The 25,394-nt window shown below is 41.8% G+C and overlaps 1 protein-coding gene across 2 annotated transcripts in view; it reads left to right on the top strand.

Moving 5' to 3' along the window:
- The window catches only part of LOC132871222 (artemin), an 82,308-nt gene extending 77,606 nt beyond the window's left edge, over positions 1 to 4,702 (top strand). For both annotated transcript variants that reach the window (XM_060905340.1, XM_060905339.1), the window contains exons 3-4: positions 2,264 to 2,534; positions 3,232 to 4,702. In XM_060905340.1, the coding sequence (XP_060761323.1) occupies positions 2,291 to 2,534; positions 3,232 to 3,668 (681 nt within the window). In that variant the 5' untranslated portion in view covers positions 2,264 to 2,290 and the 3' untranslated portion in view covers positions 3,669 to 4,702. The remainder of the gene's footprint in view (positions 1 to 2,263; positions 2,535 to 3,231) is intronic.
- The last annotated feature ends 20,692 nt before the right edge of the window (positions 4,703 to 25,394 follow it).

Here is a 25,394-nt window from a genome sequence, read left to right as displayed (position 1 = left end):
GTGAAGGGGTTTCTCTTCACCATGGAAATTATTCTGCGATTATCCACCACTGTTGTCTTCTGTGGGCGTCCAGGTCTTTTTGCATTGATGAGTTCACCAGTGCTTTCTTTCTTTCTCAGGATGTACCAAACTGTAGATTTTGCCACTCCTAATATTGTAGCAATTTCTCGGATGGGTTTTTTCTGTTTTCACAGCTTAAGGATGGCTTGTTTCACCTGCATGGAGAGCTCCTTTGACTGCATGTTTTCTTCACAGCAAAATCTTCCAAATGCAAGCACCACACCTCAAATCAACTCCAGGCCTTTTATCTGCTTAATTGAGAATGACATAATGAAGGAATTGCCCACACCTGCCCATGAAATAGCCTTTCAGTCAATTGTCTAATTACTTTTGGTCCCTTTAAAAACAGGGTGGCACATGTTAAGGAGCTGAAACTCCTAAACCCTTCATCCAGTTTTAATGTGGATACCCTCAAATGAAAGCTGAAAGTCTGGACTTTATGTCCATGTCCATTATATAACTATAACCTGAATATGTTTCAGTAAACAGGTAAAAAAACAAAATTTATGTCAATGTCCAAATATATATAGACCTAACTGTACATACCACATTAAAGGTGCAAATTGTGTGGTTTTTTTGTGACAAATAATAATTAAGATGAACCCCCCCCCCCCAAACAAACAGAAATCTAGAGAGTGCATAGGTATTCACTCCCAAAGTCAATATTTTCTAGAGCCACCTTTTGCTTCAATTACAGCTGCAAGTCTCTTGGGGTATGTCTCTATTCATTTAGCACATCTAGCCACTGGGATTTTTGTCCATTCCTCAAGGCAAAACAGCTCCAGCTCCTTCAAGTTAAATGGATTGCGTTGGTGTACAGCAATCTTCAAGTTATGCCACAGATTCTCAATTAGATTGAGGTCTGGGCTTTGACTAGGCCATTCCAAGACATTTAAATGTTTCCCTGTAAACCACTCCAGTGTAGCTTTAGCAGTATGTTTAGGGCCATTGTCCTGCTGGAATGTGAACCTTCATCCCAGTCTCAAACCTCTGGCCGACTCAAACAGGTTTTCCTCCAGAATTGCCCTATATGTAGTGCCATCCATCTTTCCTTCAGTCCTGACCAGCTTTCCTGTTCCTGCAGATGAAAAATATCCCTACAGCATGATGCTGCCACCACCATGCTTCACTATAGGAATGGTGTTCTCAGGGTGATGGGAAGTGATGGGTTTGCACCACACATGGCGCCACACATGATGGCCAAAAAAGTTCAGTTTTAGTTTCATCTGACCAGAGAATCTTCTTCCATGTGTTTGGGGAGTCTGCCACATGCTATTGGGCAAACTCCAAATATATTTTCTTAAGCAATGACTTTTTTCTGGCCACTCTTCCATAAACCCCCACTCTGTGGAGTGTATGGCTTAAAGTGGTCCTATGGACAGATACTCCCATCTCCACTATGGATCTTTGCAGCTCCTTCAGTGTTATCTTTGGTGTCTTTGTTGCATCTCTGATTAATGCCCTCCTTGCCTGGTCTGTGAGTTTTGGTGGGTGGCCTTCTCTTGTCAGGTTTGTAGTGGTGCCATATTCTTTCCATTTTGTTATAACGGATTTAATGGTGCTCCGTGGGATATTCAAAGTTTGGGATATTTTTTATAACCCAACCCTGATCTATACTTCTCCACAACTTTGTCTCTGACCTGTTTGGAGTGCTCCTTGGTTTTCATGTTGCTTGCTTAGTAGTGTTGCAGAGTCAGGATCCTTCCAGAACAGGTTGATTTATACAGACATCATGTGACAGATCATGTGACACTTTGATTGCACACAGGTGGATCTTAATCAACTAATTATGTGACTTATGAAGTGAATTGGTTGGACCAGCTCTTATTTAGGGGTTTCATACGAAAGGGGGTGAATACCTATGCACACTCCAGATTTCTGTTTTTTTTATCTTAATTATTGTTTGTGTAAAAAAAACAAAACAATTTGCACCTTTAAAGTGGTAGGCATGTTATGTAAATCAAATGGTGCTAACCACCCAACAATCCATTTTAATTCCAGCTTGTAATGCGACAAAACAGGACAAACACCAAGGGGGATGAATACTTTTGCAAGACACTGTAGGTCCAAATGTTAATTCAGAGCATCTGAATGGTAGTACCTGCTATTGATGTCTTCCTGAAAGGAAAGAGTATAGTATTGTGTTGGCCTTGGCTTTACATAACAATGCCTAATGTATGATCCTCTATTCTTTGTCTTGTAGAGTTTCAATGCTCCACGCCGCTCTAAAATGAAGTTATGGAAAAAGGCCATTTTTGCCTTTATACTCTTTAGTGCTGCTTTCCCTCTCCTGCTCATCGTAACAATGATACCCACTGAGTCCATCATTCCCTGGGCATCAACTGTGTCTGTACATCCTTCAACAATAGCCCCATCACCACCACCACCACCACCATCATCATTTTTGCCCAAGGTGACCAGTCATCAGCGGGTGGTCCGAGCATCTGAGGACATGGGTTCCTTCCTATCTGAGTGTAAGATAAACACACACTATTCTCCTGTGGATTACTTGGTCTAAAAATAAACCGGCGGGGGGATTAGTGTACTGCTCAGCCATTCGTTCTGGTTCATTTACACATCTCACTCACATCACACCTCGTGTCAGGTCTCAAAGGCATGAGCCAGATTTTAGGGTGATAAAAGATCCCAGTCTCAGAATCAGACCAATTATAAACCGATGGTGAGATATCAACATTAGTGAGAGTATTATGGTTTTAATTCCAAGAAGTCACTGAGTCAAAATCCACACATTTAGATACCGAATGAAAATTCAGCTCTTAAAGAGTTCACAAAAACTCTCTTGGTGTGTTAATGTGGTTTTAAATTATTTTTAAGTCCGTGAGTGAATCAATAAATATACACTTCCCTGATCCTTAAGGCTTCATGTTGCTGAACAAGCTTCAATGTTCAAAAGCAAGATATCAGTCAAGAGTCCATTATGAAAAACGGAAACATAATCCCTCTTTACAAGTTTCCCAAGGTGTTGAATTCAGGCCAAAAGCATGTCAGTACCGCTCCGCCATCTACAGCACCAACATGTGTATCTTGCCATCTCATTGCTTTACCTTAGTGCTAATCTACAGATGTATGTATGTATGTATGTATGTATGTATGTATGTATGTATGTATTTATTTATTTATTATTTGTGTTTTGTTTTTGCTCTTTTTCAGTTTCCTACCTGTTTCAGAGCTTCACTGAGAGTGAGCTGCAGAGGGTCATCAGATCACTAGTGGAGAGGAAAGTTGTGAGAAGAACCAAGCGGGCGAAAAACCCAGAGGCCTGCTCGTTGCACCAGGTGGTGGTAACAGTGAGTGAGCTGGGCCTGGGCTATGAAAGCGATGAGACAGTGCACTTCCGTTACTGCAGAGGGAAGTGCAACAGACGCCTCAGCAACTATGACATGGTGCTGAAAAACCTGATCCTGAACAAGGCAACTGAGAAAGACACAGCCACTAAGGGGGGCGCTGCTACGATCGAAAGCGCACCCTACAGCCGCTGTTGCCGGCCCATCAAATACGAGAACATGTCATTCCTTTCATTCCTTGACAATAAGGCAAAGTTCTTCACTGTTCCATACGTGTCAGCTAGAAAGTGTGGCTGTGTGTGACAATAAAAGGTTTGCTAAGATGATCACGCCAGTCATGGGATTATCTAAGCATACATGTATGTATGGATGGGAGCTTCAGAAAGAGGCTTGAGTCAATTAGGTGGAAGTGAAAAGTGCACCATATCCATGAAAACTGACTTAGAGAATCCATGCATTTCATAATCCAAGCCACAGGTTCAAAGGTTGTGTCTGACACTCTGGCAGTGCAGAAGGTAGGAAGATGGAAGTTTTGTGATTATGCTTTTAAGGGTTTCTGCAGAGTCAAAAATGATTTTGAGCTTAAAAGAAAAAAAAAATGCTTTACTGATTTGATGGCTTGTAAAGTAGCAACCTTCAGTGCTAAGACACAACACTGGCCTTTTACTGAAGACATGAAACTGTTACACCGAGTGGCAACTGCAATAATGAAAATCCAGAATAATTTTAAAGAAGAAATTTCCATATGGACTAAAGCAGTATAGGAAAGTGGTGGGTTTTTTTTGTTTGTTTGTTTTTGTAACAAATAATATCTGTACATTCAAGTATGAAGTTATCCACAACTACCTCATTTGTATTTGGTTACAGAAAAATGCATCACACCAATTCCCTTGTGGTCAACTATTCATTGCTACAAATGTTTAAAAAGACAGTCTTCTCAGGTCAAATACTGTAAATAATACCAGCATGCACGGTTACTTGAAGTGAAAACCCATCAACTTTCACTCTCATTTCATTTTCTCCAGCTTCTCTTAAATTAATTTCATCCCCAATCCAAATACAGAGCTACTTCCTTGTAGTAGGTCATGAACACTGTGATGTCTGAGACACTTCTGTTGATGTGATAAAATAATTATTATATTCACATTCGCTGGATATGAGCAATTGCACACTCTGATTGGCTACTCTATTAGTAGGCTATCAGCTCATATAGCGTGAGTAGAGAAAACAAAATGGCAGAGCGTGTTGCTGAACCAACCGAGGATGAAATAAAAACTCTTCTTGAAAACAAAACCCTAAAAAATAAAAAAAAGCAAAAAAATATGGAATGAAAGTACTTGATGGTAAGAACATATTTTTTTTAATTTTTCAATAATAATAATAATAATAATAATAATAATAATAATAATAATTATTATTATTATTATAACATTTTTCACAAATTGTTCCTGTCATTTTGCCAGTTTGTTTACATTCTTCTTCTTTAAGCATTAAAATTTGTTGAATTTTTTTTAGACTGGTTCAAAAGCTTAAAGAAGTTTGAAAATTACATCACTGAAATGTCCAAGGAAGAATTAAATAATTTTCTAAAGCTATTCTGTACCTCAGCATGACAGTAAGACGGCACTTTCTACAAAAAAAAAAACAAAAAAAACAAGTCAATTTGTGCAGCCATTGATAGGTTTTTAAGAAGTCCACCTAAGTGGAAATGATTTTGTCTGACGTTTTGTATAAAGTTTTTATTTATTGAATTTGCAAAAAATAAAAATAAAAATGCTCTGTTTCTCAAAATCCGGTGAATGTGGATAGAATAAAACAATTATTCCACTCAATCTTGTCGTACATGGCTTATAGCCAACTCGGCGCTATGCTCATGCACGACTCGATTTCATGGAATAATTGTTAAGTCGTCTGTATTATCTGTCATATTGATTCTGAAATATGCAACTATCAATCAAATGTGCTGCTTTTTATGGACTGTTATTACCCAAAAGTATGTGGCTCATTTATAGCTTAAAAGGTTCAACCTGCTCATGAGTCTTAAAGATTATGCTATAGTACATCTAAGAGGTGAGGGTTAAGTGAGACTTGTGCATATTGGATTGTCCCAAATTTTTAGCCCACTGTACACAGCATTAACATTGAATTCCCTTTAAATCAAATTGGCCAGAAATACCCATAAATAACAGAACAGCTAAATAACATCCACATTTAAAGTTTTTCACTATGTGATTTTTCCCTCTACAGGTTGCTAGAAGGTTTGTTAAATTATATACAGGAGGTGATTAAATACACAACCATAGACTGACTGTGCCTGAATTATATACAGAGCTATCAAGCCTGCCATAAACAACCTGCCATAAAATCTAATTGACTTACTGTGAAAACAAAGCAATAGAGGCTTTGCACCATCACATGACCCTCATAGCAATGGTAATTATGCTGCCATGACAGGAGGCAGCTTGTAGTGCTTCATTCAGATGAGTTAGTTGTTATTGATCAGTATGGGAAGGTTTTGCTGCATTTTTGGATGTACAATTCATTCTGAATGAAACAAGGACATTGGATTTTTAAATTTACCAAAAGTAATTCATCATCAGGTGGGAAAAATAGAAAGATTTCTAAGTGTAGAAGGGAAAAATGGCTCGCAAACATACAAAGTGCAGCGAGGTGCTCATTCTTATACAGAGATGTGAGCATAAGCTTGAGCACCTTGCTGCACTTTGTCTCTTACACTCATGTTCACTTCACTGGATAAGAATGAGCACCTCGCTGCAGTTCTGAAATTATTATTATTATTATTATTATTATTACTGGAATTCTTACCTTTGTAGAAATAAACATACCATTGAGTTTTGGACCTTTCTGTTCAACACTGAGTCCCGCTGAATGTTTGCGAGCCATTTTTCCCTTCTACAGTATGTTTAGAAATCTCTCTAGTTTTTCCCCCAATGATGAATTATTTTTGGTACACTACCGTTCAAAAGTTTGGGGTCACCCAGACAATTTTGTGTTTTCCATGAAAAATCACACTTTTATTTACCACCATAAGTTGTAAAATGAATAGAAAATATAGTCAAGACATTTTTCTGGCCATTTTGAGCATTTAATCGACCCCACAAATGTGATGCTCCAGAAACTCAATCTGCTCAAAGGAAGGTCAGTTTTATAGCTTCTCTAAAGAGCTAAACTGTTTTCAGCTGTGCTAACATGATTGTAGAGTAGAGTGGGGGAAAAAGCCCCCCTTAAGGAAAATTCAGTTTTTCTCCAAGTTGAAATGAACCATGTGTTTAGTTTTAATCATAGTTTTTGACAACAGTGACATGAACAATAATGCCACCTAAAGTTTGCCTAAAGTTAATACTTCATTTTTTTTTAACAAAAACAAACATTGTGCCAAGGGGGCCTTTTAACCCCCCCCCCCCCAGTGGGGTAAAAGGCCCCCTGAGGTGGGGCAATAGGCCCCCTCAATCAAAAAAAGCTGTTTGGATAGCAAAAGTGTTTACTTAAGCCTATAATGTGAAAGAAAGAAGAAAATATCCCTGAATTAATGAATAGATGCATTATTTTATTATATTTCGCATTTTAATTTCAATTTTTTAAAATTTCAATTATTTTTAATATTAAGTTCAAATTATTTGCTTTACTCAACCAGGTAAGCGAGATGTTATTAAAAACTATGTATCTGCTATTCAGAAATGTATGAAATACAGTAATTATGATAAAAGGAAACGATGCCCCCTGGGGGCCATTTACCCCACCATTAAGGGGGCGTTTTACCCCACAGACTACACTTTTACAAAAAAGGGTCTTACTTTCAAAATGTGATTCAACTTTTTATACCTAATGTATTTTTTTAATGTACTGACTTGTCTACTCATACCACATACACAGCTGTGATATCTGACGAAATAGCAGCTATCTAAATACAGTTTTACTGATATCTGAAAATTATATCACTTACCATGAAATTTGATTTCTCTCCGCTGCGTTGCTGATATGCGATCCACAGTGGATATTTGTATATCCCCGTTGTCAAGCCAGTCCATAGCAACAATAGAAATGTAACTTTGCGCCATCTGGTGGTTATTTTGGGTAAAACAGGCCGGGGGCGTATTACCCCACGGGGGCGTATTACCCCACTCTACAAGGGTTTTCTAATCATCCATTAGCCTTCTGAGGCAATGAGCAAACACATTGTACCATTAGAACACTGGAGTGATAGTTGCTGGAAATGGGCCTCTATACACCTATGTAGATATTGCACCAAAAACTAGACATTTGCAGCTAGAATAGTCATTTACCACATTAGCAATGTATAGAGTGGATTTCTGATTAGTTTAAAGTGATCTTCATTGAAAAGAACAGTGCTTTTCTTTCAAAAATAAGGACATTTCAAAGTGACCCCAAACTTTTGAACGGTAGTGTAAATAAAAAAAAATCTGATGTCTTTGTTTTGTTCAAAATGATTTGCACATCCAAAAATGTAGCAAAACCTTCCCATACTATTCAATAACAACTAACTTGTCTGAATGAAGCACTACAAGCTGCCTCCTGTCATGGCAACATAGTTACCGTTGCTATGGGGGTCACATGATGGTGCAAAACATCTATAGCACCAGAGACAGGCAGATTTATCTACAACATACACACAAACAAAACCAAACTGAAAATGTCTGGAGGCTTCAATTGATGGACAAGAAATTAATTGTACCCGATACTTATTTAAAAAAAAAATCAAATAATCAGTAGATGCTTTTTACCATGAGCTAATACGCTTCATATTTTTTAATAAATATATTTATAAATTTGCAAATGGGATATTACAAATATTATGAATTCTCCCAAGCTAATCACTGAAGGATCCAGCTCACCCTTCTCAGAAACCTCTGTGTGAAGTAAATGGCGAGTTGCCATTTTTGATGCCATCGATATTCCAATGTGTTACATTCAAAAAACACTGTTGTTCATGAGGTTCATTCTGGTCTTTTCTACATCTCCGCTGATACTCAAACTCCTTATAATCTTCTTCCAAGGCAATGCCTTCCATTTTCATTAACAGAAGATTTCTTGTACACTCTCAGAAATTAAAGCACATTACATTATAATATATACAGTATACTGTATCTTTAGGGGTGCAATGGCTTGTCACTGGGGCAGTACTGTCTAAGGTATGACTTTAAACTGCAAACGATGGTTGGTCTCAGGTCCAGGAGGACTTGAGTATTGGGGAAAGTGGAATTACCCCTTAATCGCCATTGCTCCCAGGTCTGCTCTGACCTGGAGTGGTAGCACCAGCCTGGATTCCAGCTATGGGTTAAACTGTATGTCACCAATAAGGTGCTGGCAGCAGGGCACTTTTTGGTGTAATGTGGTAGATGAATCCAACAGGGTCAATGGTGCACCACCAGATGGCATGCGGAAGAGCCACTCAAATGGCCAATGGATGGCATCACTCGGCAAGTCAGTTGTCACTGCAGGGCAAATTCCTTACCTGTCAGGTTTGGGGCATTTTTGTGCACCACTTGGCATCAGGTCTGGAGGTCCAGAGAGACAACACGATGGGGGCACGACATCGCTCGTCTTACCTTACTGTGCAAGGCGCTTCATTAGGAGAGGAAAATAGTGTGCGGGAGCTCATGAGACCAGACATTCTGTGGTGGCTCGGCCAGGCCATTCATGCCGTCGCTGCAGACGACTCTGTCGATCTGGGGTGGGCTTTGCAGCCCATCTGTGTTTCTGCACATCCTAATGAAGTAGTCATCATTGCTAGTGATGGACAGCTGATGATAATGATGACGACTGTCTAAGGTACTCATTTTTACCCTTCATATACTGATTGGGAACATATATGCACTTTTTTGGCCCTAAAAAGGTACACATAGTTACCTTGAGGTCTAATCATGAGCCCTACAGGGTACATTAGTGTAGACTGTAACTTGGGGGACAGAAATGGACTCCTACTGTACCCCTATTTCTGACAGTGTGAAGGCTCGGTATTCAGCTGGGTGAGCGTGTGTGAAGAGAGCTAACAGAGTTGGAAAGTTTAAGACACAATAGCAGTCATGTGCTTTGCCCTGTATGTAAACAAAGACAATGAATTGGATAGGGGGAAAGGTGAGCTGGATGCTAAAATATCAGATGTAAAATATAAGTTCTGGCAAACTCAACTTCATGGGGAATGTGATGCAACGGGATTTCAATCCACATTTATCATATTGCAACTTATCAATAATGCCATGTATGTTAATATATTCATATTCTGTATTTCTTTCAAATACTGTATGTCTCAAAAAACAATGGTTTCAAGTGCTTTTTTTGGAGGGTGATACTTTGTTTTTGTGTTAAATCTGTTTATTATTGATGGAATGGATTGTTTCTTAGTATAAAGTATTTTGTTTCATATCAATCTACGTACCTCTGTGTAAAGATGACCTGAAAGAAGCAGTACTATGTGTGTACATGTGCATAGCTTCTCCCCATGTTAACAACTTACAGATTTGGCTGCGTTGGACCTTTTCATACCAACAGCATAAATGTTGATGCAGTGCATCTTTGTTGTGAATAATCGATATTTATTGGACAGTGGTATGCATATTTATTTAGATATTTTACTCGAAAGAGAGATATTGACTTATTTATTTTTAAGAAAAATCCAGCTTGTGCCAAATGTATTTTCTATCAAATCCACTATTCCTAAGTAACTGCTGAATAAACATACTCAGCTTTACAAAAAACCCCAATGCTTGTCTTCATTCTGATTGTCACTACGCTCCAAGTGTTCCCTTTCTGTTCCTGAAGATTGCAAACTGCCAGGCCAACTGCGTCATCCCTAACGATAAAATAATAAACATGGCATAAATGAATGTGCCAAGCCCCAAAAAACATGGTTAAAGAACTCTTTGCAAGTGCACTGTTGAAGAGAACCAATGAGCCACTTTTTTTTTTTAAAGTAGCTCTTCCGAGGTGGTCTTTACTGTCTGAGTGAAGCCAGACACATTAGTGAACACCTTCATTAGTATGGACATTACATCAGCTCCAAAAATTCCAGTTAGACTATATATCTTTTTTCCCCCCCAAGATCCCAACTTGAACAAAAGCAGTTTATTGGTGGGGAAAAATGTTTGTACGATCACAAGTAGCTCATCCATCAACCATAAGTTGAATTCATACAAAAGTAAAAGAAAAAAGAAATTATTACAACATATGCTTTGTTGAAACATGTCAAGAAATACAAGCATGGCTCTCTGCAATAAACAATTACCATAGTGAGGAAACTATGCTTGCTCTGTTGTGTGCTTGCAGTGTGTAAAAAAAAAAGTCAAATCAAGGTCCCCATGCCAGGATCTGGTCTTCCCAGGCAGCTTCCCGTCCCAGTACTAACCAGGCCCTTAAAGCTATTCCTGTGCCGTTCTTGAGGTCTCAAGGCATTTTACATAGTGATCAGTAATCACTAGGGTCACGTCACATCCATAGACTATAAAATCAAGTTCAGTGATTTCTCATCAGCGTTATTTGAACACGATCAGTTGATGGCAGAATGGAAGGAGGTGGTTCTTCTGGGGAATGCACACAGCCGTGGCTTTACTTAGAACCTATGTTTCAGTTTTCTGAAAGCATACACGCAGAGCCATGGCCTCACTTTCGTTTATAAATGCCTTGAGACCTCAAGAACGGCACAGGAATAGTTTTAAGCATTAACAATAAATCTAATATAGTAATTTTTACGATTAAAGTGATTTATATAGGTAGCGGTCTGAGTGAATGACCTTGACATCTGTAACGTCACAACAGGAAGGCTATCGGTCTCATCGCCATTTCCGCTATACTAAAACACAGAGCTGACTGCAACTCCAATTCTCCATTTTGAGCTAATTTATCACCGTGCCACGTAGATGTGTTTTTGGCCGGTGCAGCAACACGACAGAACATGGATTTACATTGTATTCATGACCAGAGGTGGACAGTAACGAAGTACATTTACTTGAGTACTGTACAGTACTTAAGTACACTTTTTGAGTATCTGTACTTTACTTGAGTATTATATTTTTTGGAAACTTATGACTTTAACTTCACTACATTTGAAAGGCAAATATCGTACTTTTTACTCCACTACATTTCTATCAAGGTCCTCATTACTGGTTACTATGAAGCGGCTTTGAAAGTGGATGTTTTTTTCTTTATTTTCTAAAAAGTGATTGGGGTTTTTTTTCGCAGGTGACACTGAGACAGCCGGTCAGTAATCACTAGGGTCACGTCACGTCCATAGACTATAAAATCAAGTTCAGTGATTTCTCATCAGCATTATTTGAACATGATCAGTTGATGGCAGAATGGAAGGAGGTGGTTCTTCTGGGGAATGCACACAGCCGTGGCTTTACTTAGAACCCATGTTTCAGTTTTCTGAAAGGATTAAAGATCCATTTAATTTTAAATGTTTGCTTTGTTTGCCGAAAACAAACCACATCACAGCCTACAAAAACTCACCATCTAACCTGCAGAAGCATATTGAGGTATATAAACGTTTTATTCCAAGAGAAAGCTTGCAGTGAAGTTGTCTGTGCGTTTAGAACTAGCGATAACATTGCAATAGCCATGCAGTCTGGTTAGTCAAATGACTTTCTATGGATTTGCTCACCAAGTTGCCATAGCCTTGTCCACAGCTAATGTTAACACATAGCTAGTTAACTTGGGCACTGTTAGTTAGCATATAAAAATGGAGTTACGCTAACGTGAATAACGTTAACTTATCTGAAGTCCTTTCAGAAATATGTTTTAGCATAATCTTGCCAAATAAACAGAATGTAGAAATTTTTCTTTTCTAGTAGCATTAGCCACCCAATATGATTTTAAGTTTGAAAAGTGTTTGCTAGCATGTCAGGTGGAGCTTCACTGACTAGCTAGCTTAACGTTAAATCACCATAATGGCACAGCATGTGTTCATTTCGTGAATTCACATTTCTGTCTTTGGTAACAGCATTAGGTTTTGTAAGCGTTGTGGCAATAATACAACAATGCATTGACAGAAAATGTACTTTTAATACTTAAGTATTTTTAAAAGCAAGTACTTCTGTACTTTAAATTAAGTAAAAATTTGACTGTACAACTTTCACTTGTATTGGAGTAACATTTGACCAGTGGGATCTGTACTTTGACTTAAGTAATGAAGTTGGGTACTTCGTCCACCTCTGTTCATGATCCAAGAATGTTCAAACTGCAAAGATTTGGATGTATTTTGCGAGAAGTTCACGGGCACATTGGACACCTATGAAGTGGTCTCTCCTCTGCTCTGCACATTTTACTGAAGACTCGTACAAGACCTCTGGTCTATTGAGGAGCGTTGGCTATAAGCCCGTATTGAAAGAGGGTGCAGTCCCAACAATTAAAGAAAAATAAAACAAGAAAAATGAAAGTATTTATTTTATTTTTTAAGTGAGTTCAGTTGCACCAGTCCTCCTGGAGCATGAGCCGAGGGTTGTTGCTAAAACCCGGGAGGGAACGGGACATATCGCTTGGGCAGTGACCTCCCTGCGGTTGTTGCTGAACCCGGTGACGTCCCGTTCCGTCCCAGGTTTTAGTAATTGCCTGAGCCGAGCAGTAATGACAGAATACACAGTATGGAGAGAATGAATGAACCAGCCGTCTTATTTCTAAACTGGATATTGCTGTCATCTCCCCCTTCTGTGGAAGAAGTGAATGAACGGAGAACTGAACGAACAACTGAAAGTCAGATTGTTTCAAAACAATCGGCCACAAGCTCGGCCTTCAAGAAGCGAGAACACAGACAGGTAAGCTCTGACTCGCATTTGGATAAAAAACAACAAAAACAACACGTTGTTTACCTGCATTTAGATTAATACATGTAACTTGTATTGTGTTTAAGTTACTGGTATAAGATTATTTAATTTGCTTCAGAATGTGATTGTCGCAGTTCATCTGATTATTTAATTATCCTTTTACGTTTTATCAGTGAAAATGCATGCATGTACATGTATGTTGCATAAGTTATAACACCTATCCTGTTTTAATAAGAGTCAACCCACAATCAATGAAGTCAAATCAGTCTTAGTTGAGCAAGTCAGTAACGATATTTCTTATTTTCACCATAAATTTTTATTTATATGACTTTGGTCTATAGGTGTAAAAGGCCTCGGCCTTAAAACTGGTTACCGAAGTGACGTCACACACTCAGGGATGGCTGGCTCAGCGGGGCAGCTCAAATGCCAACTTTGCGGTCAATTTTAACTCTCAAAAAATATATATATTTTTTATTCCCATTTATGCAGCATACAAGAGTCAATGATGGAGATACTATCCACTCAGAAATTTATTGAAAAATAAAGGTTCTGCGTATCTGCTTTAAGGTCCATTGGGCAGCATCAATCTCTGTTTCAGTAGCTCTTGACCTCTCACCTATTACATAGCTAGGGTTACGATGGGGGGGCAAGTCCTCTGGTAACTGCAAGAGTTTGACTCCTTACTCACATCTGTATTGCAGCGTGCCTCACCAGATGGCAGTAGTTACCATTTTTATGATGGTCTTTGGTATGACCCAACCACAAGTAGAACTCATGATCTCTCAGTCAAGAGGCAGACACGCTAACCACTAGGCCAACTTATGGTCTTGCAGTGTGTAACTTAACACATTTAGCAACCTCAACTTACCACCAGTAGCTCGAGCTAGTAAATAACCTAGTACAGTAGTACACTACATGCATTTAGCAGACGCTCTTACCCAGAGCAACGTCCAACATACCCAGGATAGCCTGGGAAGCAGTTGGGGATTAGGTGCCTTCAGCTATTCCTACTGGTCCAGGGAATCAAACAAGCAACCTTTTGGTTCCAAAGCTGCTTCTCTAACCTTTAGGCCATGTCTTTTCTGCATTTAAAATACAGAAAATACCACCTACAGGGTTAATACCATCAATTGCAGGGTGGAATTTTACTGGAAATGGAATTTTACTGGAAAGGTTTAGGCAAACTTATCACCTCATGTTTATTCATGCTCCACACATGAAACCAATTATTAGTACATCAAACGACTCCACTTGGGGTCATACCATTCAGACAATCATCAAACCATTACAACAGAACCACTTTAAATTCCACAACGCTCAGTTGCTCACCATTTACTCTTTCTTGTGTAATGAGTTTCCTAATGAGACCATCTTTCACCAAGTTTGAGACGTTTTACTACATGGGTATGGAGCACTTGCCTGTGAAGTCACATCCGATCCAGATTGTAAACAGACGCCACCTTGTCGGTCAAACGCCATATTTCCGCCTTCTACTTCTACTTCTACCTTTTCTTCTGGAAAACCCTACTATATACAATTCTACTACAACGTCAACTCCACTGAAAATCAATAAAACATAAGACGAGTGGAATCCTGTGTCCGAGTCCTTCCCTTTCAAGTGTGGGAAACCCATGATGCTCACATACACTTGACAGTAGGCTGCCACGGGACCCTGACAGGCGTGCAAAATGGATTGCTGCTATCAGGTATACCATATATACAGTAATAGTGATAGACTACTGATACTTGATCTAACTGATAATATAAAATATTCAACCATAATAGTGGATATGGCGGCACATGATGGGGATGCTGCGACTACAAGCTCTCCCTACCTGTGCACGTTTTTTATGTTTTTTGTGTGTATTTTTGCGTGTTGTTCGTCTGTACCGGACTTCAATATCCACTACAACCGTATGGACTTACTGGACATTGGTTTCCAGCAGAAAATGACGGTTTGTAGCGATTTCCATCGCATGCACAACATTCTGGATGAGATAGCGAGACCAGCGGGGTCTCAATACTTAAGTGACTTACCCGTCCAATGAGGATTGTTATTTTTTTGTTTACAAGATGCCACATCTCCTGAGGAGGAGACTGGATTAACCACATACTGACACGGTCGTGAAAACTACGTCCGGTAATCGATAAGGGTCACTAATCTGTAGGTTGTTTATTTTAGACATATATCTAGTTATCTGTTCATTAGAAAAATGAGGGGGGCTGACAAATCCTGAATTTCTGTAAAGATAACTGTCCAGAGATTTATAAGCACGCAGTGCTTCACCACTGAACAGCGAGGGAAAGTTAATGAGGTAATTATACACATCTGGGTATTCCACCTCTGGCAGTTCAATATCCACTGACACGGTCATGAAAACTACGTCCGGTAATCGATAAGGGTCACTAATCTGTAGGTCGTTTATTTTAGACATATATCTAGTTATCTGTTCATTAGAAAAATGAGCCGTGTAGTCTGTCGGTTGAAATTGATCCATTTTGTATACGAGTGCAGCAATATTCAGCTGTGTTTTTTACCGACAAGATGGCGGCTGTTTACATTCCAGTCACATGACTGCAAGAGGTCTATGGAAATCCTGTAAACATGAATTGGGTGTTGACGACAGGCCGACTCCTGAGAAGGAGACTGGATTAACCACATACTCACCCACACTTGCTAATGCATGTTTAACACATCATGTTATCTGCATAGTAGTGGGATCAATCCATGTGATATCCCTGAAGGCCTCCCGACTGATCATGTCAGATTTGCTTCGTACTTCCAAAGGTTAATGTCATTAGTCCTAATAAACAAATTTTAGAACTGGATATAATAGAATAAAAATAAATTGAATATCTCATCATCTCTAGCCGCTTTATCCTGTTTTACAGGGTCGCAGGCAAGCTGGAGCCTATCCCAGCTGACTACAGGCGAAAGGCAGGGTACGCCCTGGACAAGTCGCCAGGCCATCACATAGACACAGACAACCATTCACACCTACGGTCAATTTAGAGTCACCAGTTAACCTAACCTGCATGTCTTTGGACTGTGGGGGAAACCGGAGCACCCGGAGGAAACCCACACAGACAACATGCAAACTCTGCACAGAAAGGCCCTCGCCGGCCACGGGGCTTGAACCCAGACCTTCTTGCTGTGAGGCAACAGCGCTAACCACTACACCACCGTGCCACCCCTTAAATTGAATATTTAGACATCAAATACATATTAGTTCTCTGATATGGTTTTGTGATTGTATTATAAGAAGTGTGCCTCTGTTTTACATTTCTGTCTGTTGTAAATCAAGGAAAAAATTTCCCTTTAATAAATATAGTTTGGTTGAAGGGACCAACTTCATATTTTGTCCCTATGCTAATGATGACCTGCTTGTTCCAGGGGTATAATTCTTTTTAGCGTAGGCTGTGACATACAAGAGCGATATGCATTTGGAATATGGGTGCAAAATGATTTTTGTTTTTTTATTTTTAATGGCTCATAACTCAAAGTTTGATTTCTTTCAGAGAAATACATAGTTACCAAAACAGTACTACAATATGAGAAATAAATAACTTGATGTGAAAGCTCTGACATGTTTACATGTGGAGAAACAAAGGGCCAAAAGTGCTCCAAAGCACAAATATATATGTTTTTTAACAGATTTCAACAATACATAAAGTGGTAAATATGCAATTGTGGATCTTCAGTTGCAGTATTTAAAGCTATCTTGTATTTAACAACATTTCCTGAAAATTTCATGCAGTTCAAAAGTTATGGCTTATAGAACTTGAGTTATTTCTATAGCACTCATTTGTACAGTAAAATTTGAACCATGCCCCTTGATTCATGCCCCTATGTCTCAAAAACTAACTAATGTGGGGCTGAAATTTTGCACACTGTTTATTGGGCCATTCATCTTTAAAAGTATGAAGCAAATCTGACTTGGTCAGGCGGGAACATTTTCTGAAATCTGGTGATTTGAGGTGGATTAGATAAAAATTCAAATAATGCATGTATATTTATTGTGTAGAAACATCCATACAGTAACCATTTTCCCACCTTGCTTGGAGTTTATTCATATCATTGAATCTTAATTTGTAGGATCACTTGTAGCATCTTCGTACATGACTGTAGCTAGGCACTAGCAAACCTGACGGAAAGAAACCCTGTCATGAAAAGTCAAATTCAGCCAGCTCAACAATGTGATTTAGTTCTTGTTGGAAGACAGGTGCTCATTTGATATTTTGTGAACATGAACATATTCTGGTGTTCCCAGTGTTCTTGGGATAGACTCGAGACTCATGGTGAGCCAGACCAGGATAAAACAGTAAATGATGAATAAATGTAAAATCCATCCATCCATTATCTTTCTTGCGTAGGGTCACAGGGGAAGATGAAGCCAATCCCAGCTGACCTTGGGTGAAATGTGGAATACACCCTGGAGTACACAATTTTAATAAAAATGTGTCCTATTGATGGAATGTTCAGGGATAAATGGCTAAAACATTACGCTACATGTTTAAATAATGACGCTAGTATTTGAACAGACTGGATTATGCTCTAAAATAAATCTGCACCGAGGGTAAGTTTTTTTCTTTTAAGGGGCGCTGGTGACAAAAAAAATCATTCAGGTATCCTGATATAAAACTGCCAGTGGAGACATACTGACTGTAGTTAAATTAGCAGTCAAACACAGTCACGGGAACTTTCATCCGTTTGCAAGACAGTAATAAGAGACATTGTTCTAAAGTTTGAGGTCAACACTTAAAATGCATCTCCAATGTTGCTTTTATTGTGACTTCCAAGTCAAAGTAATGGTTTAAGTACGCTATGCAATGCCACAACTAAGGTATTAGATTCCAAATAATTAACTAGCAAGTTACTGAATAATGCAACTCACTAAAGTTATCGTATTCTCACAAACAGGTCAAGATACTCACCTTACCAATGTACCAGAAAATACAACTTTTGTCCATACTTACATGTCGAAGTTAGTTGTGAATGGTGTAATAAAGGTCCCCTAAAAATGTTAATGTATGTCCAACCCCAATTCCAAAAATGTTGGGGCACTGTGTAAACTGTAAATAAAAACAGAATGCGATAATTTGCAAAATCATGGAAATCCTATATTTCATTGAAAATAGTACAAAGACAACATATCAGATATTGAACCTGAGAAATTTTATTGGTTTTTAGAAAATATATGCTCATTTTGAATTTGATGTCAGCAACACGTTCTAAAAAAGTTGGGATAGGTGTACGTTTACCACTGTGTTGCATCACCTCTACTTTTAACAACACTCTGTAAACGTTTGGGAACTGAGGAGACCAATTGCTGTAGTTTTGAAAGAGAAATGTTGTCCCATTCTTGCCTGATATACAATTTCAGTTGCTCAACAGTTCGGGGTCTCCTTGGTCGTATTTTACGCTTCATAATGCACCAAATGTTTTCAATGGGTGACAGGTCTGGACTGCAGGCAGACCAGTTTAGCACCCGGACTCTTACTACAGAGCCATGCTGTTTTAATATGTGCAGAAAGCGGTTTGGCATTGTCTTGCTGAAAGAAGGAAGGCCTTCCCTGAAAAAGATTTTGAATGGCAGCATATTGCTCTGAAACGTGCATCTATCATTCAGCATTAATGATTCCTTCCCAGATGTATAAGCTACCCATGTCATGTGCACGAATGCACTCTCATACCATCAAAGATGCTGGCTTTTGAACTGTGCACTGATAAAAAGTCGGATGGTCCCTCTCCTCTTTAGCCTGGAGGACGTGGTGTCCATGATTTCTAAAAAGAATTTCTACTTTTGTTTCGTCAAACCTCGGGACAATTTTCCAGTTCGCCTCAGTCCATTGTAAAAGAGCTCAGGCCCAGAGAAGGTGGCGGTGTTTCTGGATATTGATTATATCTGGTTTTAACTTGTATTTGTGGATGCAGTAATGAACTGTTTTCACAGGCAATGGTTTTCTGAAGCGTCCCTGAGCTCATACAGTGATTTCCACTACAGACATGTATCTGCTTTTAATGCAGTGTCTCCTGAGGGCCTGAAGATCACAGGCGTCCAATGTCAGTTTTCAGCCTTGTCTCTTGCATACAGAGATTTCTCCAGATTCTCTGAATCTTTTAATGATATTATGTACCACAGATGATCTTCTTCTTTTGGGTGCTCCTGATTTCGTCTCCATTGCTCCCTGTCTTCCACATCCTTCTCTACCACACCTGCCACTTTCATGTCTTCTCTCACCACATCCATGCATCTCCTCTTTGGCCTTCCTCATTTTCGTGTGCCTGGCAGCTCCATCCTCAACATTCTCCTTCCAACATGCTCTGCATCTCTTCTCAGGATGTGCCCATACCATCTCAGTCTCATCTCTCTTAGCTTAATTCCCAAGCTCTCCACATGTGCTGTCCCTCTGATGTGCTCGTTCCTTATCCTGTCCAACCTTGTCACTCCCATTGCAAACCTTAACATCCTCAACTCCACCACCTCCAACTTTGCCTCCTGTCTCTTCGTTAAGGGTACGGTCTCCAATCCATACATCACAGCTGGTCTCACTACTGTCTTATACATCTTACCTTTCACTTTTGCTGGGACTTTCCTATCACAAATGACTCCCAAAATCCTTCTCCAACTGCTCCACCCTGCCTGCACTTGCTTTCTCAACTCACTATCACAGCCCCCATTTTCCTGCACAGTTGACCCTTGAATTCACCAACTTTCTTTATGTCTACTCCTTGCATTTTCACTACACTCTCATCCTCATTCTCATTGATGCACATGTATTCTGTTTTGCTACTGCTCACCTTCATTCTTCTTCATTCCAATGCATAACTTCATCTCTCCAAACCCAACTCAACCTCCTTCCACCTTCTTAATTTCACCACATATCACAATATCATGGGTTTCCCCCACAGTCCAAAGACATGCAGGTTAGGTTAACTGGTGACTCTAAATTGACCGTAGGTGTGAATGTGAATGGTTGTCTGTGTGTCAGCCCTGTGATGACCTGGCGACTTGTCCAGGGTGTACCCCGCCTTTTGCCCGTAGTCAGCTGGGATAGGCTCCAGCTTGCCTGCGACCCTGTAGAACAGGATAAAGCGGCTAGAGATAATGAGATGAGATGAGATCACAATATCATCTGCAAACATTATGTTCCATGGTGACTCTTGCCTCACTTCGTCCATCAAGCTATCCATCACTATGGCAAACAAGAAAGGACTCAAAGCAGATCCTTGATGAAGTCCCACCTTCACCTTGAACCATTCAGTCGTTCCAACTGCACACCTCACTGCTGTTTCACTGTTCTCATACATGTCTTGCACCACTCTGATATACTTCTCATTCACTCCACACTTTCTCATACAATACCATAACTCATCTCTCGGCACTCTATCATAAGCCTTCTCCAGGTCTACAAACACACAATGTAGCTTTCTCTGGCCTTCCCTGTACTTTTCCATTAACATTCTTAAAGCAAAAATTGCATCTTCCTTGGCATAAACCCGTACTGCTGTTCACAGATTGCTACCGCTCTTCTCAATCTCACCTCCAATACCCTTTCCCATAGCTTCATGGTGTGGCTCATCAATTTTATCCCTCTGTAATTACTGCAGCTCTGTACATCTCCCTTATTCTTGTATATTGGGACTAGCACACTCTCCATTCATTTGGCATTTTCTCATTCTCTAGGATCTTATTAAACAATCTCATTATGAACTCTACAGCCGTCTCACCCAAACATCTCCAAGCCTCAATTGGGATACCATCTGGTCCGACTGCTTTTCCAGTCTTCATTCTTTTCATGGCCGCCCTCACCTCATCCTTACTAACCAACTCTGCTTCCTGATTTGCTGTCTCCAACCAATCTGACCTTTTCTCTCTTGGATTCTCCTCATTTAATAAATCCTCAAAGTACTCTTTCCACCTTCTTAATACACTCTCTTTGTTTGTCAGCACATTTCCATTGACATCTTTCATCACTCTTACCTGCTGTACATCCCTTGCTTCCCTGTTTCTCTGCCTAGCTAGTATGTACAGGTCTTTCTCTCTTTCTTTGGTCTCCAGTCTTTTGTACAACTCCTGGTATGCATCTGCTTTCGCCTTTGCTACCACTCTTTTTGCCTTCTGTCTCGTCTCTCTATATAACCGCCTGCTTTCTTCATCTCTCTGATCATCCTAATTCTTCTTTGCTAGCCTCTTCTCTTTTATAATTTCCTGCACTTCTTTGTTCCACCACCATGTCTCCTTGTCTTCCTTCCTCCTTCCCGATGACCACCCTAGCACCTTCCTTGCTGCCTCTCTTACTAGTACAGCAGTAGTATTCCAATCATCTGGCAGACTTCCATGACCACTCAATGCTTGTCTCATTTCTTCCCTAAACTCCTTCTGATATTCAACCTCTTTTAGTTTCCACCACTTAATCTTTGGCTCCACTATTTCACACTTCCTCTTTTTCACTTTCAAGCTCATCCTGCACACGACCACTCGATGTTGTCTAGCTACACTCTCCCCTGCCATCACTTTACAGTCTCCAATCTCCTTCAGGTTACCCCTTCTGCAGAGTATGTAGTCCACCTGTGTAGATCTTCCTCCACTCTTAAATGTCACCCTGTACTGCTCTTTCTTCTCGAAGTATGTATTGCCAAATTCATCCTCTTTGAAAAATCAACCACCATTTGCCCTTCCACATTTCTCTCTCTTACACCATATCTGCCCATCATGTCCTCATCTCCTCTGTTTCCTTTGCCAACATCTCATCTCATCTCATTATCTCTAGCCGCTTTATCCTTCTACAGGGTCGCAGGCAAGCTGGAGCCTATCCCAGCTGACTATGGGCAAGAGGCGGGGGTACACCCTGGACAAGTCGCCAGGTCATCACAGGGATGACACATACTGTAGACACAGACAACCATTCACACTCACATTCACACCTACGGTCAATTTAGAGTCACCAGTTAACCTAACCTGCATGTCTTTGGACTGTGGGGGAAACCGGAGGAAACCCACGCGGACACAGGGTGTTAGGGTTTTGCTGGGATTCAAACCTGGTTCGTTGGTGTGATGATCCAGCAAACCCCCACTAGGCCACCAGGGGAATGACTCAAATGCAGAGGCGTGAGGCGGAAGTAGAAAAAGTAACAAAAGGTTTATTTATACTATGTACACTATATACAATCCAGGGCAAAACAAAAAAAAACAAAAACAAAGAGTATAATTCAAAAAGAAAAAGGCAAAAATGCAAAAGCTCAGAAGATCCACAAAACACAGTACAAAGGAAACTGGAGATAAACATAACAGCACAAAGACTCCGTGACAAGAGGACTGAACTCAGGGGTATAAATACACAAACTAATTAAGGACACAGGTGAAGATAATTAGGACTAACAGGCAATAAACAACAAAAAAAAAAAACACAGGAACAGTGGCGGCCTCTAGAGGCCAAAATAAATATGACACGAAAAGGAAATAACAGCGGCCTCTAGAGGCCAAAACAGTCCAAGTCCTAACAGGACCCCCCCCCCCCCCCCCCAGGAGCGTCTCCTGACGTTCCCAGGGCGATCCGGATGGGCCGAATGGAAGTCCCGACACAGTTCTTTATCCAGGACATCCCGAGCAGGAACCCAGCAGCACTCCTCAGGACCATAGCCCTCCCAGTCCACCAGATATTGCAACCCGCCGCGGACCCGGCGGGAGTCAAGCAGGCGATGCACAGTGAACACAGTCTGCCCCTGGAAGATGCGGGGGGGTGGGGGGTTCCTAGGGGCAGGGGCATACGTAGACGTCAGTACAGGCCGCAACAGGGAAACATGGAAAGTGGGGTTGATCCTCAGAGTCCGGGGCAACTGGAGCCGGTAGGAGACAGGGTTCACCCTGCGCACCACCTTGAAGGGGCCAATGTAGCGAGGAGCAAGCTTGCGGTTCTCCACCCGCAGCGGAAGGTCCTTAGTGGACAGCCAAACCCGCTGCCCAGGGCGGAAAGTGTGTGCAGGTCTTCTATGGCGGTTGGCCTGAGTCTGGTTGGTTCTGGAGGTCTGTATGAGGGTCTTCCTGACCTTGCTCCAGGTCTTGCGACACCGTCTCACATATTGGTTGACCGAGGGCACCCCCGCGTCCTCCTCCTGGAACAGAGGTGGCTGGAACCCGAATTGGCACTGGAATGGCGACAGCTTGGTGGCCGATGACTGCAGGGTGTTGTGGGCGTACTCTGCCCATGGCAGCCAGGTGCTCCACGATGTCGGGTTATCCATAGCCAGGCCTCGCAGGGTGGTTTCCAGGTCCTGGTTGAGCCTCTCCGTCTGACCATTGGACTGTGGGTGAAACCCAGAGGAGAGGCTGGCAGTGGCTCTGATGACCTTGCAGAACCCGTGCCACACTCGGGAGGAGAACTGGGGCCCTCGGTCTGAGACGATGTCCTGTGGAAGACCAAAGACTCGGAAGACATGATTAAATATAAGTTTCGCTGTTTCAAGAGCAGAGGGGAGTTTGCACAGAGGTATGAAGTGGCAGGCCTTGGAGAATCTGTCAACAATGACCAAAATGACCATGTTACCTTGTGACTCAGGGAGACCCGTGATGAAGTCGACTGCCACGTGGGACCAGGGACGCCGGGGAATCGTTAGAGGATGCAGGAGACCCTGGGGACGCTGTTGTGGGTTCTTGGTTCTGGTGCAAACCTCACAGGACAGGACAAATGACCTTAGTTCCTGCTCCATGTTAGGCCACCAGAAGCGTCTTTTCAGGAAGTCCAGGGTCCTCCGAGCTCCCGGGTGGGCGGTAAGAGGGGAAGAGTGACCCCACTGGAGAACCTTGGCCCGGGCTTGATGTGGGACGTACGAGAGGCCCGGTGGCCCCGTCCCAGGACCGGGGTCCTGGCGTTGGGCTCGTCGAACAGCCTCCTCAATACCCCAGCGGACAGGGGCCACAATCCGGGACACCGGGATAATAGGCCCGACTTCATTCTCCCTGTTAGTGGCAGAGAACAGCCTGGACAGTGCGTCAGGTTTGGTGTTCTTGGAGCCGGGACGGTACGAGAGGGTGAAGTCAAACCGACTGAAAAACAGGGCCCACCTAGCCTGTCGAGGGTTCAGTCTCTTGGCTTGCTGGAGGTACTCCAGGTTCTTGTGGTCAGTCCAAACCAGGAATGGATGTTGCGCTCCCTCCAGCCAGTGCCTCCACTCCTCAAGGGTCAGTTTGACCGCTAGCAGTTCTCGATCCCCCACATCGTACCGGGACTCCGCAGGACTCAGGCGGTGGGAGAAGTAAGCGCAGGGGTGCAGCTTTCCTTCCGAACGTTGAGAGAGTACCGCGCCGACACCTCTGTCCGAGGCGTCCACCTCCACGATGAATGGTTGGGAGGTGTCCGGGAGGACCAGAATGGGTGCCGTGCAGAAGCGGGCCTTGAGGTCTTTGAACGCCTTTTCTGCCTGAGGAGACCAGCCATAAGATCCACCTGTCCCTTTGGTGAGGTCTGACATGGGTGCTGCCACAGAACTGAAGTTCCTGATGAACTTGCGGTAGAAGTTAGCGAATCCTAAGAACCGCTGAACCTCCTTAACGGACTTGGGAGTAGGCCAGTCCCGGACGGCCAGGGTCTTGGCAGGGTCCATTTGGAGTTGGCCTGTCCGTACAATAAATCCCAGAAAGGAGACCTCGGGAACATGAAATTCGCATTTCTGGGCCTTGGCGAACAGATTGTTCTGTAGCAGCCTCTGGAGAACCTGGCGGACATGGTGGCGGTGCTCCTGCACGGTCTTGGAAAAGATAAGGATGTCATCAAGGTAGACAAAGACGTACAGGTTAATCATGTCCCTTAAGACGTCGTTGATTAGGGCCTGAAAAACAGCTGGTGCGTTGGTGAGTCCGAAGGGCATCACCTGGTATTCGTAGTGCCCAGACGGGGTGTTAAAGGCAGTCTTCCACTCGTCTCCCCGTCGGATACGGATGAGGTGGTATGCGTTCCGTAGGTCCAACTTGGTGAAGACGGTGGCGCCTTGGAGCAGGTCGAAAGCAGTGGACATCAGCGGAAGGGGATATCGGTTGCGCACAGTGATCTTGTTCAGGCCCCTGTAGTCAATACATGGTCGGAGCCCCCCATCCTTCTTGCCGACAAAGAAGAAGCCGGCACCAGCAGGTGAGGTGGAGGGTCGAATGAACCCAGAGACCAGGGCGTCTTTGAGGTATTCCTCCATGGCCTTGCGTTCTGGCTGAGAGAGTGAAAACAGTCTGCCACGAGG

The sequence above is a fragment of the Neoarius graeffei genome, chromosome 23, assembly GCF_027579695.1.
Source record: "Neoarius graeffei isolate fNeoGra1 chromosome 23, fNeoGra1.pri, whole genome shotgun sequence".
NCBI lineage: Eukaryota > Metazoa > Chordata > Actinopteri > Siluriformes > Ariidae > Neoarius > Neoarius graeffei.
This window is presented reverse-complemented; position numbering and strand designations above follow the sequence as displayed.